Here is a 22,107-nt window from a genome sequence, read left to right as displayed (position 1 = left end):
ATAGCACAGTATACACTATATTATACTGTACTCACAGCAGATGATGTCGTTTTGAGCTTGTGATACGGCAGGCCAAATGTTAATATGATGATACAGGATGGCCTGCCACCATCTCCTGTAGCAGGTGTTGCTGTCACTCTCTTCTCCCTCCATGAAGGAGGAATTGTACATGGATTGTACAGTATGTTGTACATACATCCTCTACAGTAGGTACAGTATACACTGTCCACTCTATGTACAGTACTATACTGTACATATTGGTACTTTCACACTTACTGAATGTACAATACAGTATACAATATATGTAAATGTAATCACTTTTTACATCTTAACAATGCTTTAACATTATTCTTGGCTAATTACATGCCGATACAATACAGTACTGCACAACACAGATTGTATGTGAAAACAGCAGTGAACAAATGAGTAAGCTTGTTCAATGGCAGCAGACAATGAACTAAGAGTGTCATGATGCTAGAATTTTAAGAAATAGGCTGTGAGATACATCAGCCAATCAGCTGTAGCTCACAAGCACTCTGAGCCTACTCACCCATACCTTCCAGCGACGGAAACATGATGCAGTCTCTTGGATATTTTTTTGAATGCATGGAACGGAGACACTTTCTCAGAAATAATTTTCTGGAAATGCGCTGATGCAGTGTCTCGGAAATTTGTTCGAACACCTGGAATGGGGAGATTTTCCCACGATTTTCTCCGGGTGCTCAAAATTTTTTTCTGGGTACTGTAACAGAATTCCAGGGATCAAAGATTTCAGCTGACAGAGAGAATCTGTACTTCACAATTTGCCTGATCCATTGCATATGTTACCAGTGAGGAGTGTTAGTGGTACAGTGGTAGCACGTTTGTCTCTCACTACAGTACTGCATCTCAAATTTGATGCCCAGGTCAGATGTGATAAGGGTGTTATCCAGTGTGACCCTACCAAACAAAGTTTTCTCTGGGTACTATGGTTTCCTCCTGTACAGTATTAACACTGGACAATAAAATTCATAACAGAGAACAAACAGACTATGCAACTAGCTAGTAAGCTAAAAAACTAAAAATTAAAAAATTAAATAAAAATCCTGAAATTCCATTTTAGAATCCACAATAGATTACGTTAAGTGACTCAAGTCCCTACCTGAATCCGAGTTGGAAATGAGTGATTATTTCTGTTGCCCAGTTTTTAGCCAATGGCTATGGGTGGTGGAGTGCATATACAGTATATGAGTGCATTGGGCAAGGACTCTTAGCTTTCGGTTTAACTGACAACCAACATCTCTGGAGAGAGAAACAATAAACCATCCCAATATCCGATTAATTTGTGCTTGCCCTGTCCGATAATGAGAGGGTTTCCTTCTTCTCTTCTTTTTTCTTTAGTGACTACAAAATAATACAGAAACAATAAAAATTTCACTCATCATTCCCAGCTCTCAAAGTGCAAATCTTACATTGTAATGAATACTGTAATGTATATAAAAGTTTAACTTACCTTAAATAGGGAGCTATAGTACCTGTACTTTCTTATGCTGGCTTGGCACAAGTGATGCCCCCCCCCCATCCTGTACCAGGTATACAGAGACAGTGAATTAGTCACTGCTGTAATCCTCAAGAAGTACATTAGGTATTTCTGGGGTTGAGCAGAAGGATGGTGTAGGTGAGGGTGTGGAACAGCAACTAGAAACGGCTACTGAGGATGAAGTGGATGGAAGAACAACATCAAATGAAGATTCACTCTCTAATCCTGTATGAGGAGGAAGGGCCACAGCTTTGAATTACATAGTCCCCAATCTTCTTCTGGAAGGGACACATTTCCTACTGATTTTTAACAACTCTGGTCCTCATCTCCCTCAGGTGGCCATAGAAGGGCTACAGCTCTTCAGACTTGATGAAGATGAGGTAGTTCAGCAAAGTCTAGTGTCCCTGACGTCAGACAGCTTTAGTGCCGGAACTGCAAGCACATTTTTATCCTCCTCTTCCAGTATGGTGTCCAGGGCACAGCTTGATGTATATAAAACATTGGCACCAATCATTTTGTCTATTTCAATTTGGTATAATGGAAACCCTGCATCCACATACAGCCAGTCCTTGATATCTTTCTCTTGAGTCACATTCTCCAGCTCGTGTTGTTTCTACTGGTCAATGAATAATATCCCAGTCATCAACGAGTCCTGGTACTAATGGTTTCCCAACTAACTGTATGCTTCAGGTTGAGCAGGACATTAGAGATGAAATTTCTGAAGGTCTTCACACTCCTGCCATGAGTGTCCTCTACTGTTTCAGGTGCCAGCTCAACAATAAGGCAATCATCAAGCATGAGACATATACAGTATAGTTTTTTTTTTTACAGGCCAAGAAGATGAGATGGTCCATAGGCTGGAAAAATTAGGTCATATTTGAGGGGCAGGAACTTGCACTTTATCCTCCCATCGCTGGAGGATAACAAGTCCAGAGAAGTGGGCTGGGGACAGATGTAGGTGGTCAATAAGTGACAGCGCCTTCACATCCTCCATGCTGATGCCTTTTTGACTGACTTAGTTCCTTTTGAAAGGGCAATATTGTTTTCATTTCTTGTTACAGTACACATATCTCAGTTTTTAGGCTGTATTCCCAAATCTTTCTTTCCAGCACTAATATCGTAGTCCTGAATCCTGTTGATAGCATACTGCATACTGGTACAGTACAGTACTCTGCTGTAACGGCAGACACAGAGGTAACTTTTCAACAATTTGAAAGCTTCTTTCCCACTGTGAAATAACTTTAGCATGGTCACCTAGTTTCAGCATTATCATGCATAAAACACAGGAACAGCACTCCACAATGATGCCTCACAAACGGGTATTCAGTACATACGGTAAGTACATAACAGCACGAGACTTGGGAGAAGACTGAAAAGCTAAACAGAAACCAATGTGTGGCCCTTGACCAATGACAGCATATCTTTCAGTCCACTAATAACATGCAGCAGCTACCCTCCTGAAGATATGAACAGCTGGGAAGCACAGCTGCACTGCATCTGGCAAGCTGTGACACACCAACTGACCATGTGGGACTAAAGGATTTTGCTGGCTTGGTCTGCTAATTGGAGGACTTCAATATAGACAAGGGATATTCCTTATATGGATTACCCAGTATTGAGAAATCCAATATTGCGAGGGTTTACGGTTGTTTTCTGGATTTACATCCCTCCTCTCACTATTTAGGATCTGCTTTTATCCTAAACCTTCCATTTGCTATTACTGTACTCTTTTTTTTTCTACCATAAGCCTTATATTGGCTTCACATCAGTTTACCCTTTCTGTACAGTATTTCATTCTTCTAACTAAAATCAGTCTAACAAACCACATCTTTATTATCCTGGCTCATGAATTTCTTTTTGAATTACAGTATGCATTCCCCACTTTTCAAATTAGTTCCATGCACCCCAAACTTTCTAACAAGCACAATATTAAGCCTTTGATCTTGACACGGGAGACCATATGAGGCACACCGAACTGAAGTAGGACAAGCACAGTAAATGAAAACGAATGAAAATGTAGATAAAGTTTGCAAACCTTCAAATTACCATAACTTTGAAACTAGTGAAGATATAAACATGATTCAAGTGGCAGATCGTAGCATTGTGAGTGCAGATTTAATTGAAACTAGTGAAATACATCATATGTTTTTGGGCATACCAGCACTCGTCCTAATTTTGGGTCTGTTGCCCTGAAAGGGAGAATAAAAGCAAAGGTTTTCTCTCGCAATTTACTTGGAGGGAGGAGTCTTGAATGAGCATGTGATGTCGCTTCAGCTTCACCTTGCTATTCTATTTGGATCAGCTATGATGGATGAGGAGTCAATCCTCAGACAAACCATAATCATCCTTCCACATAGTTTCACTTGAGACTCTGAATCTCTTGCCTTTTATGCCTATCCCTTGCTACATACTTTTCAAATGTATTGTGTACAGGAACATCATTAAGAGATATTCCTCTCTTTACATGGTTTAAAGCAAGATCCAGTTAATATTGGGTTAGTGTCAGCACCACTGCTATGAGTTTTGGTGTGTAACTCCTTGCTGATAAAAAAATAAATAAAAACTTGTAATTTACATGTCTAGTTATTACCGTGTATTTTGATGGTTAAAGAAACAATCACTTTTAGTGATGTTTATAGGGTAGCTTAAAAAAAAAAGTGCTAAACCCTTTGAGGTGTTCTTAATACACCCTATTCACTAAACCTGGGTTACCTTAGCTAAGACTGACACATTCAATCCCTAATACACCAACAATTTTCACATTTCCATTAACAGAGGTATATACCATTGAGAATTTATTAATATTACTCATATACATTCTGCAGCATGAAAGGAGCATCTACAAATGTTACAGAATAATAAATCAGAACCCCAAGAAGAATTCCAGGTAGGCTCCTCATTGTAGCACTTGATTTAATGAGGAATCCCATTGGAGGTCTATGGCTCAAGGATCACTAAAAGTGTGGGAAGTTCCTCTGACAGAACTACACACCTGTAGGCTTTGTGCATACAGTATGCTGTAGCTACACAAAATATTTAGCACTACAAAATTTACACTAGTTATAGTAACAGTAATGTCATACAAATTTACATCCATCTTTTAAAAGAATAACTCTTGAGTGGCCAGAGGTTTTACTTTAAAGTGTTAACATTAGTTCAATGATTATTAAATTAGCTCTTATGCAATAAATACGGCAGTGAATTAAATCTATGTATCACTTGCCTTAGGTACAGAGCCATAATAAGCAATCTAACAGTACTGCATATAATCCTCATGCAATAATTAAAATAACACTCAGTGCAACAACTTTGCACAGGGTGGTTAAAAAACATCATGATTAATTATTCATATACGGTACTGTATATCATTATATACATAGAGAGCCACAGAAGTATGTTTACTTCTTGTTGACAAAGTGCTATCTAATGTTAAGGACAGTATAATTGCAGATTAATTTAAAAAAAATAAGCAACAAGTACAGGTATATGTTATCGCTGCTTAACCATTTTGAAATGCATTTCATGAAGTACAGATATCCTGGGCTCTGCAGTAAAAGACCTTGTAAATAAGCAAACTAAACTCTTATTTTTAGCAACAAGGGATATTGCTGGATAGTGGAAGTATATATTACATACTGTAGTACTGTATCAGAAATAGATAATTTCAGTTAAGTAAATACTTTAGTGTAGATGAATTTTGTGACTGACATTTACAAATACATTTCAACCAATTATTTCAAACTTTTACCTGCACTAGCTGGAAGGCACAGAACACTCTACTTTGCAAGGATCTTTTATGTTAGTACTATTGGTGGGTAATTAAATACTTTTTGAAAATTTTGGTGAAAGAAATACCAAGAGAAATCTAAGATATTCTAAATAAAGTAGTCCCTCGCCAACTGTGGGAATTAGGTTCCTGAAAAACCCTGTGGCTTATGGGAAATAGGGAGTTAGGTTCCATGGCTGCTTTAACCCGTCAAAGCCTAACTAAGTTGCCTGTTCCTTTACTAAATACTGTAATACCTGTAATGTACATTAATTAAATTTTAGTCAAATACATATAAAACTGCTTAATACAAAGTACGTAAATAGTAAAGTACAGTAGTATAAATCTTACAGTACATCTCCACAGAGATAACATGTTACTATAAAATAAGAAAAATGAAGAGCATGGGTGTGTGTGTGTGTGTGTGGACTTGGCAGCCAGCCAAGTTAGACTGTCCCTGTAGCTACATCTCCCTAGCTCTTCACTTACCAACAGGCCAAGCTGTACAGTATTTTTGCAATTTCTTAACTCGCATGTATTTTTGGTTAGATATACAGTACGTAATTTTAATTATTTTTTTTACTCGTTACATGCACACAATCATTCATACAGAATGTGAAAAAAAAAATGATTTTCATTAGGTCAAGAACAAGAAAGAGAATAAACATATCTTAAGTCTGCAGGAGTTAGTGCAAAGGGAAGGCGGGGCAGAGTCAGGGATCTCAGCCTCCCACTACCAAGCCAAGCTGTGAGCTGCATTATTGTTATTTTTCAACTTCTATTTTCAGGTAGATATACCTAACTATATAGAAAAAAAAATTTAAATGCATGCACAGTCGTTCAAACATAATGTTAGAAAAAATTATCACAAGGAATTTTTTTAGAGAATAAACATTTCTTACGTTCGCAGGATTTAGCCCACGATCATGAGGTGGGGGGAAGGAAAGGAAGTGCTCTCCCGTGTCAGTGTGAAAAGATTGTCATATGGCAATGCAGTTTTCCTTATTTTATTTATTAGTAATATTTTTTCCTCATTTATGGAGTAATACATTAGACCGCTGAGGGATAAAGATGCCACACTAATACGCAGATTCTCGAAATCCAATGCTGCAGTTGGTGAAACGTATAAAGTAAAAACCATGGACATCCGGAAAATGCGGTTGGCGAGGATCTACTGTATAGTATATAATAATTTCCAATTGATATCAAAGGTCACTACAGGAAATTGTTACAACCACACACCCATGAATTATCTATTCAAGAATCCCATATATATTAATGTCTATCCTTAAAACCCCTAAGCCATTAATCTGACCAGTAAATAAGCTTTTATTAAGGTTTAAAATTATTCTCACATGTTACCATCAAATCAAACAAGTTATGGTTACATGGTATATCAATCGACTCAAAAATTTAATCTGTATCAGATCCTCATCCTTAATGGTTACTCTTAAAGTTCCCTGTATGAAAGACTCTGAACACATATACAAATTGATCCTCAGCTCATTCTATGTCTATATAGCAGTACTAGTATCTATATCTGGATGTGCTTTATGGGACTTCATATCTGATCATCAATTAATTATATAAAAAATAACACAAAATAATGGTATATAAATTATTTATTTGCCACATTACAAAGTCGTGAATGAAAGCCATTCAGCAGGTCTACATCAAGAGGCCATTTACCTTTGTCCTAATGATATCAAGAGGTGTGTGAAGTATATCTAAGAAGCCATTGTCACTGTTAAAGGAGAATGGGTTTAGCAGAATATCCTCCCAAACACTTTACCTACTGCATACTTTTACAGAAGGAAAGGTACCAACTCAGGCCCCACACTAACAAGAATGTTTTAATTTTCCACTCAAGAAGAAATCACTGTGGTATGAATCCAAACCATAATCACAACTTTGCAATATGACCTATAAATAATAAAAAAAAGTCCTGTAGTATACATCATGAATTTATTGATTCACTCATCCTGACCCTAACTGTGTACAAAGCATCAAATATTACAATGAATTTATCTGGGCAACAAAACTGTTAAGCAACACAGGGCACACATTATAGCCACAAAACCCAATGTCTGACTTCATTCACAAAGGAATTTGCAGCTATGATGTTCATATTCTGGGAGTGTGAAGAACATCTGTAAAGTTTCTTATCTTAGGGTAAAGATCCTGTTCTGCTATTCAACATGTGGTCATAAACCAAGCATGAACAAATATTTACTGTGCACTGTCCAATTTTTAATACATGATTAACAAAATACAGAAGTCGGCAAAACACCACTCCAGAGATTCTGACTAAACGTGTCTTTCAATATTATGATTTTACTGTTCACTCTAATCTCATGTGTGTTCATTAATATTAACTAATTACACTTTGCAGAGCAAATAGGGTTTTCTTTCTGTCAATGTAAGTGCTATGTACAAAAATGCACCTTCAGTTTACTGTGCAACTTACATCAACTACCAAGTTCACATAATAAATATACAGTACAGTACATGTACTGAGAAAAAATATGCTTAGAAATTAATGTTACAATAAATCATCACAGAAAATGTATTTAAATCAGTTTAATAATATGTATCTACAAAATATAAATTCTGAATAAAAAAAAAAGCAAATCATACAGCTGCAAATAAAGTTTGTTGGAAATGTTGTTACAAGGCCATTCACAAAAATAAAGAGAAACAAATAAGGTTTCTACCATTTCCCTTAACTAGGAATTGACCATGCTTTGCTAGCTTGCATTGACATGTTCCAGAATTCTATTTTGTTTTTGCACATTTTGAGATCACACAGCATATCATTATGTAATATGCGGAGCAACTTGACCAGTAATATAAAACCATTTGACTTTAACAAACAAAGCATCAAGTGTTTGAACGTGTGAATGAAGTTGTTAGTAAAAAATAAGTTCTGTTGAAAATAGTCCATGGCCTTAATTTCACAACCAACCATTAATAATATTCTTATTTCTGACAGGAAACTTCAACAAGAACAGATCATCCAATAAAATGTACTATTGTAAACAAGTAAAGAGTTCTCTGCCTTCTTAAACTATACAGTACAAGTATAACCTTCCTGATTCAAAGTTAGCTGGTAGTAAAGGCATCGATTCTAGGTCCAGCTACGGTACTTGTGTGTGTACATACATATGTTTGTGTGTGTGAGTGGGTGAATGATTTAAGTGTCTGTTGATATATATATATATATATATATATATATATATATATATATATATATATATATATATATATATATATATATATATATATATATATATATATATATATATATATATATATATATATATATATACATATATATATACATATATATATATACATATATATATACATACATATATATACATACATACATACATACATACATACATACATACATACACAATACACACACTCACAGACACAAATGTGCACATACAGACTTATAGCACATACCCCCCCACACACACACACACGCACACACACTTCATCAGATCTACTTACAGTAATCTCCATACTTCCACAGTTTGTTGAAGAACTATAATAGAGTTGGTTTCTTAAAAATATAAGTTAATTTGTATAATGGTTAGAGCTTCCTAAACAGGAAATATTTATGTTGCAAGTGTACAAACAATGGTTCTACAAGATCCATGGGTTTTTGAGATATGTGTGGTTGAAGGTTTTGCTATAGCTTATTATATTTCATAACAAAAAATACTGGAGCAGAGACGTGGACAATATTAGCCATGAAAAAATGCACCACACAGAAACTCAAGATATGACTGACCAAAGATACTAAGAAATATTGATAATCTTATGAGTGGGGTTCCGATTGACACTACATTAGCCAGTTTGTTTTTAACAATTACTTTGTGAAATGGTCAAAATTAAGATCAATATACTTTCAATGATATAAAATATGAAGTGAAAACTGGATGTAAAAATTCCAACCATTTCAAAAAGTGCAAAGCCACTACCTAAGCTAATAACCAGAAAGCCACCCCACCCCTTCATTCCCATCTTTTCTAGTTTGCATTAAAAGCCAGTGTGCAAAACATTGAATCAGTTACCAGACATTAGTATATTGCATGATGGCAAATTTTGCCTTTTAGTGCTCTTAAGATGGGTAATGCCTAAAAAGTGTGTGATCTGCTCCTCTATGTATGTAACACCATGACAGACTATACCAGTCACAGTCCTACCACTGGGTACACACATACATGTCAATTACACCCACAAGTGACTTAACATACACACACGCACCACACAAATGACGGCAATCAGTACTAATGTACCCACGAGGGCCTTCGTGTATTAAACTGATGGGGGATTGGTCCGACATTTAGAGAAATACCAACTACTGTAATTGGTAAAAAAGTAATTCAAATACTTTTTACGGTATTTATTAATATTTACTTAACAGAAAGATCTACAAGAAATAGCATTAAGCTGATAATATCCCAAACCCAATTCAGTTTTTATAATTGTTTTGAACCACAACACAATTACAGGATACTGCATATAAAAATTGGTTAATACGACAGAGTTTGTAATTTCCCACTACAATGACAAATTCGGGTAAAAAAAAAATATAGATTAACCTAAAATATATACCGTAGGAATATAAAAACCCAGGAAGACAAACACCTAATTCAACAGAAACAATTTTACAAATCTGGGATAAACATTCACAATGCAAATCAAACTAGCAAGTATCTACAATTATCCTTCTTACTATCATTCTGGTCAGAAAATCCAGTAAGAAGGATTTTAGAGTTACATTTACAATCACAAGGAAAAACATTTTGGCTTCACTTCATGGAACATTAAGCGTAAATGAGAAAAGATTGCCACCATTATAACTCTCGGTCTTAACCTTTAGCTCATGTAAGGTATGGGGAATCAATATCTATATTGTATATCATCTATACAAAATTACATGAGCATATGCCTTATATATATATATATATATATATATATATATATATATATATATATATATATATATATATATATATATATATATATATATATATATATATATATATATATATATATATATATATATATATAAGCAGAAACTTGTTCATACAGTAAAATTATATTTTTGAAACTTATGCTTCACCTAGACTTCAATTCCACCAATGGATATTTTTGTTTCCAGTGATGAAAATTATTTTAACATTTCAAATTTACTCAAATTAATTCAGATAGCCATACAAATCATATGAACAAAATTATGCATCACAAAATGAAGCTCAATAGTTTGTCATGACTACACTTTTATTCCCACTCTTTTATTTGTTATATGCATAATTAAAACCCATATTCATCATCAATTAACAATTTCTACAATTAAATCTCTCAAGTTAAACAAATTTCCCCCAGTCTACACTCCCTTCTACAGTTCACTAGTCCATTAAAATTTCTGCCCCCCCCACCCATTCTTATACAGTACAGTAGTAGCAAATACTTTCTCCAACAACTCCTTAGAATCTCTGGACGCTTCACTTACTCCACCATTGTTGGAAAGGGATGACCACAGACGGTATGAGGGCCATGGCTTAGCGCCCACCAGACTTGGAGTGGGAGATGAGCCACTGAAGTGTGATGTCAATGTTGTCTTTCTCTTTGCAAGATATGGAGTAACAGCAGATTTCCCTGTCCTGGATGGCTGATAGGTTCCTGTAATATATATAAAGGCAGATGGAGTCAACTTTAGTCTCAAGTTGGACCATGATAAGTCACTATTTCACTGGATATCACATGGCCTTAGATGCATCTTACTCAGAAATATATAAAGATATCAGAGTATTGAACCTTGCTTAAAATTCAACTCTACCTAATTATCAAACCCAAGAATGCTTGCACCGTGAAAGTACTAATTACTACATCAGGGAAATATTCCACTTTCTGTATAATGCTGCAGTCATATTTAAAGTGTGTAGAACTTACATTCTCTCAATAAGGCCTTTTTCGTCAAGAGCATTTGGTAGGTCCCTTTTATTCCCTAGCACCAGGACTGGGATACCTGCTAACTGGGGCTTGTCTAGAAGGTTGTGCAACTCATTTCGTGATGCCTCTATCTTTTCTGGGTCGGCAGCATCTACCATATATCTGTAAAAAATTTTTACTTATCAATCAGAAAGGTTTGACCCTTTGGAATTCTTGTGTAAAGATTACACCTACTGCTGAAATATTGCAAATATTTTTCAAACAAATCATCATTCAAAGTACTGTATAAAAATTCTTACCTTAAAGATTGCCATTCACGCATTTGTATGGTTTGTTTTGGCATTATCATGGGATATTTCCTTTTTTTTTTAATAAGAATATTGCAACGAATTCCCTATGTTTAGTTGTTACACGAACTGCCTTTATCCATAACCTGAGATTTTAAATTCATCTACCATAAAGTAACTGTTATTAAGACCCTTTGTTTAACATTGAAAAATAATTGTGTGACAAAATGATGATTCTTATTACACAATGAATCAATTATAGTAATGTAACTTTATGTGAATAAATGTTTTGGAAGAAGTCAATGGGATGAATTCGTACAAAGTACAGTATTCATTTTACAGTGTACATTACTGTAAAGACAATTGGTGCAAGTTTCAATTGCTGTATGTAGAAATCAATCCAAAACAAAGAACTATTGAAAAAAATTGTACAGTAGTGCATTAAGATGTATGCCCTGGTTGTGAGAGAAGAACTCTGAGAAGTGGCACCACACAATTTTTTTTTCTTTCCATATAATGGAAGTTGACTATATAGTCTACACAGATGAAACTAGCACAAGGAGCATGTTGTGCAAGCATGAAGGTTGGGATAAGAAATTTATTAAAAAAAAAGGTAGTCCATGTGAGCAACTGCTACGGAGTTAACAAATACATCTATGGAGGTGCAAAGTATAGTTCAGTTCAGTGAATATTCTGTAGTACAGTACAGTGCTGCACCTGTAAAGTTAGAAAAGGTATGCCAGAAGCCAACAGATGAAAATGTGAATAACTACAGAATTGTGCACATAATATCTAGCATACTGTTAATTCTCTTAATGATTAACAGGCACAAACACTAAAAAAAAACCTTAATAAATTACACAAAAGATCAATTAAAATAAACTACAGTATATATGATACTCACACTATGGCATTTACACCTCGACAGTATCGCTCCCACATAGACCTGAATCGTGGTTGTCCTCCAATGTCCCAGACCTTGATGGTGACGTTACCCTTTGTGATCTTTCGCATGTTAAAGCCCACTGTAGGGATCATGTCTTCACTAAACTGCCCTGACTGTTAGACCAAAAGAAATATATTACAACCAGCTTGCAAATACACAGTTACAGCATATATACTGCATAAACAAACTGAAATAATTCTTAAATTTACAAATAATTATTAATCAAAACTATGAATGGCCCAAAGTTATGGAATGGCAAATTTAAATAAAAAAATAGCAATTACCTTTCGAGTAGCTGAGGAAGTCTGCCAAAGAATGTCAAAAGATGATCTTTGCAGCAACTTTTCTTGTACCGTACGTTTAATACCTGAGCCTAGCTTTAAGTCAGATCGATTCCTATTATTACACCAACCATATCACTGTAGTTTATGGTTACAGGTGACTAACATTTTTATGAGCAAATGAATAACACGGCAGGTGAGGAACTACTGTACAGTAGTTTGTTCAACTGCCAAGCAAAACTTTATTTAAACTATTAATGATTAAAACAATATAAACCAACCTAATCTAATTGTATGATAACATTTTGAGTAGAGCTCAGTTAGGTTTGACTGGTCTGTGAAATGTGCCATTATTAATGGTTTCTGCCTGAAGACTCACCAAGTGAAAAGAAAAATTATAATCAGCTTTTCTTTGAGCCTGAACATTATAATCAATCCCAGCAAGTTTAATGTCCTGCTGTGTATCATACTCTCATCAAAATCAGACCATGCATGGCAGAAGTGAATAAACACTCAAACCAACAATTGTCAGAAAATGCAGTTCATATTACCATAACTCTTGAACGAATAAAGATAATGTTGTCATTAATTTTTTCCACTTAGCTTTCAAACTCTGGAAAATGGAGGTACAGTACAGTGTAGTGGAAATTATGGGTTTGTCCTGGAATATTTTTGGGAATGTGAACAGAGATCCTAATGGGATTATAATCCAATACTTACCACTAATGATTACCAAAAATAAGTTTAATATTAATAAACAATAATACTGTATAGTGTTTAAGAGATTATAGTAATATAAACATAACCACTATAACGGTAATCTAGTTAAGTGTGTAAGTAAAGTTAATTTTGGCACCTGCTATAGAGTAACATGTGGAACTGGGCAGGATGGAAATACAGTACTGGGTGCAGATTGGACCGCAAGACTTCTGTCGGGTAATTTTGCCATGGCAGCACATTATGCTGTCACTGATTGGCTGCAGCACCAGCAAGTGAACGTTGGACATAGCTTTTTCTGCAGGGATGCCTTCAGCCAAGCGCATGTTACAGCTATTTTGGGGGGTTAAGTCTTAGGATTTTAGACCCTTTTGCTGCATAAGGAGTTATCTCTAATTGGGATGCCTAGAGGAGAGCTGGAACAAGTGTGTGATGGCAACAACTTATTCTAAACTGCGGTGGTGCTTATACATCTCTGCCGTGCACAGCCTCACATATCATACAATAACTTTTAATTTCCATTTTTTGCCTTAAACTGACCCTAGAGAACACCATTCTATTACTGAAACACTTGAGCTAAAATAATTGCTTTACAGTATTTAAATTTGTACGGTACAGTATTCATACTGTATTCTACTATATTACATGATAAGGGGTATTGATTTGCTCTGTCCATTTCTTGTCTACACTCTGGTTTTAGAGCCCCAACTAATTGATGAGGCTTTTAAAAACTGGGAATAAACAGGGTCATAGCCGGGGGGAGCAAGAGGACAGACTTGGTAAAGCTTTATTTTTTGAGCAAGAGTGTAACCTTCAAGAAATATATCTAATAATACTGTACAGTACAGTACTGTATATCCATAAAATGACTCCACGTCCTTAATAATGGTTTATTACCCTTAAAAATTTTCCTTTGTTTCGTTGATGCACAAATTCTAAAAACTTAAAATTTACTAAGGACTCGCAAGCAAGACGTCACTAAGGAAAAAGCAAGCAAGCCCTGTCTTCTGTGCATTTGGCAAAGTGACAGAAGCATTGACTAACTTTGTCTGATTTTTAGCAAAATTTAAAAACTGACCTAATCAAGATAACATAAACTAATGCTTGGCCACGTCAGGCCTGATGAGAATAAAGTCGTACTGGACTTCTGTGGAGTGGGAGAGACCACTCCATTCAGTCATGTATGAAAAAAAAAGTTAACGAGAGTAAACATTGGGAAAATTGAGTGGTAAGCCATGCTGTAATGTGTGCTGTATGTGTAATGGTCAGCAAGCTCGCCTCGCAAGCAAGTGGTCCCGGGTTTGATTCCTGGGTAGGGTGAAACTATGGCCAAATTTACGCCATTTGCCTCTGTCTACCCAGCAGTAATTGCGAACCTGGATATTAATCAATTTGTGGATCGTGTTCCGGGGTAATGGTTAGCCAGTGCAGTTGGCGAGTTGTCCAATTTTTTTGTGACAATGGGTCATGTAATTTGTTAACTTACAGTGTGGTTGTTGTGTTGGTGACAGCTTCTACACCTTAAACAAATTCACGTCTAGGTCGCACTTGGGCCAGCCATCCTCATACACAAGGGGGATTCATTAATTAATGTATACAGTACTGTAGTACTATCTCAAAAAAGTATCAGCCAGGATGGGTCCGATGACTTCCGAAACGCTACATGCAACTCGTGATGTCCAAGGAGGGTTGGTATGCATGGCTCTATGGCATACTGATCCTACTACATTTGGCGACACCATATTAATTACGCTGAAATTAATACACACTGCATTCTTATGTTAAACTGTATACCAAAGTAAATGCATGTCCCAATATCTATCATCCATGGTCTCATAATATTTCACACTGTGTGGACAGACATTTTTTTTTTGAGATTCTGTACATAGCCCTACGTTGATCAAGTTCAAACAATCTTTCATTTCTTGACTTCACTGAGACCATATAACATCCTTAATCTTACCAGCCTACTATAACTTGACTTTCAGGCAAGGATTATTTTATAGGTATCCAGCCGAATAACCACTGGTTATTTGACCATGGATTATGTATAATTTTAATGTGTACATTATTGTACAGTCTCGTTCAAGATTCTTCGAAAACTGCTGGAGACACCTATAACTCAAGGCCATTTGTTTACTATAGTACGTAGTAAAAATTATGAATGAATGTAAAAGGTAATCGGTGATTGGTTACTTAGTTCCCTGTTGCTTAATTAATGGTTGGGCTTTGTTGTTTCGTATTATATTATACTACGTACTGTAGTAAACAAAAGGCCTCGAGTTGCCAGCTGTCTCCAGCAGTGTTCGAAAAATCTTGGAACGAGACTGTACATACTATAAAGTATATGCATTTTTATAGCCTGAGAAAAATTATTATTTTACTACATTTGTAACTTAACCTAACCTATGTCCATGAGAGAAGTGAAACATCTTGGAGCATCAGAAAACCATTAAAAAAAAAGAGTGATACCTGTAAAGCATAACCACTGGTTATTTGACTATAATAATTAATATTTTACTACAGTGAGGTCTGCATTTACGCGGTCAATTGAACCCGTGGAGGCCAGCGTAAAACGAGAAACGCGTAAATGAAATAACAGAACATATGGGATTAATTGAAATAGAGACTGGGCCGACCCCCAAACTCCACTTTTTCCGACACAATACGTACATTGTAGTAAAAATAACATCTTAATTTTATGATGGTATGCACACATAATTAATAATTAAGAGAAATATCAATAATATTAGGTTTTTTAACACTTACGTTAGTAGAAAAGATGGGTCGGCACACGTGGATGGCGGCTGGTTCCGAGGCAGAGGGCAGATTAGTTGCCCTCCGGTGAATCACTTTCACTACTCGCAGAGGTTTGCAGGGCCTCCCAGACAAACCCTTCAAAGTCCACATCGTCACTATCACTGACTTGGGCTGGCTGTAGTTGTGGTGGGTTGCGGGCGAGGAAGTCCTCAATACTACGTTGACGACTAGCATTGATGTTGTCGAGATAGATCTGGATATACGGCTCCATAAATTTCGTCAGATGGTTACTAGACGCTTCATACTGATGCTTGTCTGGGTCGTTGTTAAGGATGAGCTTAATTTTCTCCCCCAACTTGATGATTTCCTTCACACAATCATTGTTTGGTCCAGGTAATTCAATGTTTTTCTCTGGTGGTGGGGGTCCCAAGGAAGCCATTGTGAGGAGAATAGCGGGCACAAGAGAAAACTGTATATGCGGACTGAGAACAATGAGACAAGCCCTGCTAGGTTAGCGACTTCTTCCCTCCAGTGGCAGGGCACGTCATATTACATTAAACCAATCACAGCTAGCGGGGGTGGGAGGTAAGGATGCGTGGCCCAATCACAGTCCGATATTTCATATGACGTCACCGATAAAGCAACAGCGACATACTGCGCAACCTTACTCGCGCCGCTTGATGGGATGGCGGGCCGCATGAATCCAAAATGCCGCGGCGCATGTGGATCCTCCAGCGACTCGCCGCGTAAATGACCAAATTTACTGTGTAATTAAAGCATTTCGATTCTGGCAAGGCACCGCGTAAATTACCAAATGCGTTAACCAAAACCGCATAAATCCAGACTCCACTGTATATTTGTGTATGAATTTACCATGTAAATACAGGTATGTCTGAATTTACTTATTATTATTACCAATATAACTTTTAATAACCTACATCTTATATATATATATATATATATATATATATATATATATATATATATATATATATATATATATGGTACCCCACTTAACGGTCAATTGAACCCAGAGGGTCCCGCGTTAAGTGAAAACCGCGTTAAGTGAATAACAGAACATATGGGATTAATTCCAATAGAACCCAGCCCGACCCCCAAACTCCACTTTTTGACGACAAATAACTATGTTGTAGTAAAAATAACATCTTAATTTTATGATGGTACATGCACACAATTAATACTTAAGAGAAATACAGTCGCCAAGTTAATGTCCATTCAAATAATGGACTCAACTCCCTCCCCCTCTCACACTACAGTACACAGCCAGCTAACAGATGGTCGGTCGGTCCCTCCCTCCCCCCCCCCACCCCCCACCAACCGTCCCAAGGAGATGTGTGGGATAACCTCAAACTAAAGTTAGGAAAATATAATTGACATTGCTGGATTCCTTGTAAGACCAGGAATATTTTGAATATAAATGTCATATATTTTGGACAAAAGATAACATACTTACTCAGATTAAACATTTTATCTAAAAATTGTATGTTTAATGCAAAAAATATGTTGTTTATATTCAAAATGATCACCAAATTATAAGAATTCCAGCAATGTAAATTATATTCTGACCGGGTAATTTGTATGAATTTTATGAGCTAAAACAAATATCTTCAGTTAAAAAAAAATAATTCTTCACTGGGTAACAGATGGTCGGTCGGTTGGTCCCTCCCTCCCCCCCACCCCCCACCAACCGTCCCAAGGAGATGTGTGGGATAACCACTAAATTTTAATAAATAATACCTCAAACTAAAGTTAGGATAATATAATTGACATTGCTGGATTCCTTGTAAGACCAGGAATATTTTGAATATAAATGTCATATATTTTGGACAAAAGATAACATACTTACTCAGATTAAACATTTTATCTAAAAATTGTATGTTTAATGCAAAAAATATGTTGTTTATATTCAAAATGATCACCAAATTATAAGAATTCCAGCAATGTAAACTATATTCTGGCTGGGTAATTTGTATGAATTTTATGAGCTAAAACAGGCAGTCAGGCAGGGTGGCGGGTGGGGGGTGGTGCGAATCTAAAAATAGCTCTCGAGCCGGACACTCACCGCGTTGCTGTGGAAAAATCCGCGTTAAGTGAAAGTTCAGCTTTGGCAAGGCACCGCGTATATGCGAAAACGCGTTAAGTGAAAGCGCGTTAAGCGGGGTAATACTGTATATATATATATATATATATATATATATATATATATATATATATATATATATATATATATATATATATATATATATATATATATATATATATATATATATATATATATATATATATATATATATATATATATATATAATCAACGACCTCACCAGCAAGGAATCGAACCCTCGACCTACTGGGTGTGACTAGGGAACGCTTACCGGCTAGGCCACAAGGACACTAAAAGCAGTTCTAGACTCTGTTATATTTCACACAAAGCCTGTTCATCGAGCTGATGGTGCCGTGAACCTCAATGGGAAACTGCCCGTGCCTCTTATGTGGTGTCAGTAGCATTTTACCGAATCCAGCTGGTATGAAACGCGAGGTACATATATATACTTCATTTTTAGTCCATATAACACGCGGACTTTGAACAGATAATCAACGACCTCACCAGCAAGGAATCGAACCCTCGACCTACTGGGTGTGACTAGGGAACGCTTACCGGCTAGGCCACAAGGACACTAAAAGCAGCTCGATGAACAGGCTTTGTGTGAAATATAACAGAGTCTAGAACTGCTTCTAGTGTCCTTGTGGCCTAGCCGGTATGCGTTCCCTAGTCACACCCAGTAGATCGAGGGTTCGATTCCTTGCTGGTGAGGTCGTTGATTTTATATATATATATATATATATATATATATATATATATATATATATATATATATATATATATATATATATTTTGAAGGGCTTTAAAATAAAACTGGAATACTGTATTGTACTATCCTAACCTAACACAGTTAGATATAACCCACAACATTCAGAGAGGGTCACAAGAATATAACTGTACATTCTCATGAAACAAAATTCAGACCAAGTAACAACTCCAAGGAACTTAATAATGTAATGTCTAGTGTAATATCTACTGCCATCCTAACCAGAATCAATTTAAGATCATTGTAAAATCATATACAATCACCGCAGATCCCAGTCAAATAGCCGATGGTTATTCGACTTGGAAATCCAGGTCAAATAACCACTTTGGACAGTTTACTGCCATTTATGACGCTTGCTTGGAAAAAGGACATCAACCTTCAACAGTGGACAATAAATTAAGAATCCAATGGTGATTCCTTTAAAAATAATCTTGAATAATATAGTAGCATCCCTAAATGTAATCTTTACCCAAAATTTGTCTCACTTGTAGCCACTCTACAACCTAACTTATAAGTACAGTACCTGATAAAGCTAGTTGCCCCTCTTTTAAGAAAAGCTATTTTGGGTAAAGGTGTAGAAGAGGGTGACCACCACAAGGAATTGTCCAAATTGGTTGAAATTTTTTATACACACTAATATGATATTAAACACAAAAATGGAAACGACAATGCATAGAACCTAATAGAACCTGACCTAACATACCTAACCTATGGGTTTGTTAGGTCAGGTTCTATGCATTATAGTGTTAATTTATGTGTTAAACAACTTACCTTAATATTGAGGTTGATATACTGTATATCAGCAATGGCAAGGAGGAATACGTGGAAGCATTCACCATTATTTAGGAAACGTCTCTTGAACAGGGATTCCGCGGGGTAAACAACAAAAATGGCGCTGGGAGGAGAATTGTGAAGTGGGATAGAATAAATTAAAAGATTCTCTGCATTGTCATTCCCGTTTCCGTGTTTAAAATCATGTTACTAACATTATTTAAAAAAATTAATACAAAATAATGCATAGAACCTTATAAAACCTGACCTAACATACCCAACCTATGGGTATGTTAGGTCAGGGTCTATTAGGTTCTATGCATTGTTGTTTCCATTTTTGTGTTTAATATCATATTAGTGTGTAGAAAAAATTTCAACCAATTCGGACAATTCCTTCTGGTGGTCACCCTCTTCTACACCTTTACCCTATTTTGTACTCAATTGCTCTGACTTTGTTCCTGTTCATAGTCAACTCTTCTTTGTTACCTGTTATGTAAGTATCTTCTGAAACTCGTTCTGAAAGTTCACATGCTATTTTTCAAATTAAAAAATTATAAACTATGTAGCAGTACAGAATCTCATCCACTTACCTAACTCATAATACAGTATACCATACCTCTATTTTCCCTTCTCAAGTCAACCATTTTGTTTTTCTTGGAGTCATAGTCAATTTCCTTCCCATATATATGCTCTTCCACTGTTTATCATACGGAGAATGAAATTAACAGACAAAGAAATATTTTAAAATGACAAACAATACATCACTCACCATAAAATAATAAAAAAACGAAAACAATATTAAGTGAAAGAAAATGATGAAGCTGACATAATAACCTAACATGGTTTGAAACAAATAAACAGAGATCATCAATTCAAGCAAGCAAAATTATTAACACGGTATCCTCATATTAGTGTTTTTTGGTACCCGCGAGAACATATTTCACACTAGTAATAAGGTATACAGCATGTTCCAGACAGGGAGTCTCTACACAGATCTCTCTGCTGTTGTTACTAAGCCGTATGCCATACCCTTGTCTTAGGCCTAATTTTGGCCTTTAGTCAAACACAATAGACTTACTGTTTCCCATGACTGATTCCTTCGATAAACTTCATTATATACATATATATAAAAACAAATATTTTTTCCTCGGATTGCTATGATACATTTAATGAGGGGTGAGGCTCATAATCTATATCACTTATACTTAAAGCAATGAATGAGACAAGAAATACTACTCAATGGCAACGCCTTTAACTTACAGCAATAACATTGACGAAGGTCGTTTTGCCAGAGTACTGGAGCCCAACCAACGTCAGCTCCATTTCCTCCTTCCAGAAGAGACTCTTGAACCAGTCTAATATTCTGTTGATCAGCGCCAGCATTTTGTTTTACCCTCAACAACCACTTATAACGAAAATCTCCCGATTTCTGTCAGTCTATGACTAAACAGCAGCACCCAAACACCTATAGATGGAATGAACACTGTCTCTGGTTTATAGGATCACGAACCTTCTTGTAAAATGAGCATCGCACACCAAGGCATTTGTAGTCGGTGAATTATTGGTCATCTGATTTATAACGTTTTTGAATCTTTTATCTTTCTTCCAATAAATTATTTGATAACACTTTGTGTCCAACAGATAGATGTGAAAATGGGCCTCTTGACAGAATATATCATAATAAAGTTTATTTTTATTATAGAACAAATATTTATAACGGTAACTTTTGATTTGTATCGTTCAATATAAATTGGTAGACGTGTAGTCACCTCTTATTGATTGACAAATTAGTCTATTTCTTTTATTTTATATTGCCTGAAAATGGAAAACGCACTTACATAATATATGTATATATATTTATTTTTTTAGTTAGAAAACAAATGTTATAAGAAGAATTTAATGAAAAGCATCAATATATATGCACGTGTCTATACAATGGTCACCATGTTCCATTATGTAGGCTAATCAATATAGCTGACAGTTAATATTTTGACTTTGCGGACTTCATAACTATCGATTAAGTTAAATTGACATACAAATGGAAAACTATACAAATTACAGTTAGAATACTAAAAATTTCCCAGTACTCAAGGTATTACAATATTTAATTATTCTACACAAGCATCCGCAGTATTTGTACTCGCGAATATACGGGATCATGTGATTCACCGACCTTGTGTGAATGACTCATGTTGCGTGATG

At 35.8% G+C, this 22,107-nt stretch overlaps 1 protein-coding gene across 1 annotated transcript; it reads right to left on the bottom strand.

Annotated features, from left to right (window-relative positions):
• Positions 1–9,651: 9,651 nt before the first annotated feature.
• On the bottom strand, positions 9,652–21,387 carry LOC121870766 (ADP-ribosylation factor-like protein 8B-A). The gene is made up of 4 exons (XM_042372713.1): positions 21,166–21,387; positions 12,447–12,601; positions 11,256–11,417; positions 9,652–10,985 (listed from the first exon to the last, which is right to left on the bottom strand). The coding sequence occupies exons 1-4, from the start codon at positions 21,286–21,288 to the stop codon at positions 10,865–10,867; spliced, it is 561 nt and encodes a 186-aa protein (XP_042228647.1). The 5' UTR covers positions 21,289–21,387; the 3' UTR covers positions 9,652–10,864.
• Positions 21,388–22,107: the final 720 nt, after the last annotated feature.

This window comes from Homarus americanus, unplaced genomic scaffold (assembly GCF_018991925.1).
Source record: "Homarus americanus isolate GMGI-L3 unplaced genomic scaffold, GMGI_Hamer_2.0 scaffold49310, whole genome shotgun sequence".
NCBI lineage: Eukaryota > Metazoa > Arthropoda > Malacostraca > Decapoda > Nephropidae > Homarus > Homarus americanus.
The sequence above is the reverse complement of the archived record's forward strand: the minus strand, read 5'-3'. Positions and strand labels throughout refer to the sequence as shown.

Bases quoted from the DNA above. Each gene is read 5' to 3' on its own strand.
- LOC121870766 (XM_042372713.1), bottom strand. From the start codon at position 21,288: ATGCTGGCGCTGATCAACAGAATATTAGACTGGTTCAAGAGTCTCTTC. The intron at 12,602-21,165 runs GTAAGTTAAAGG...TTGGTCTAACAG, and splicing joins CCTTCGTCAATGTTATTGCT to TCAGGGCAGTTTAGTGAAGA. The intron at 11,418-12,446 runs GTGAGTATCATA...AATTTTTTACAG, and splicing joins CGAGGTGTAAATGCCATAGT to ATATATGGTAGATGCTGCCG.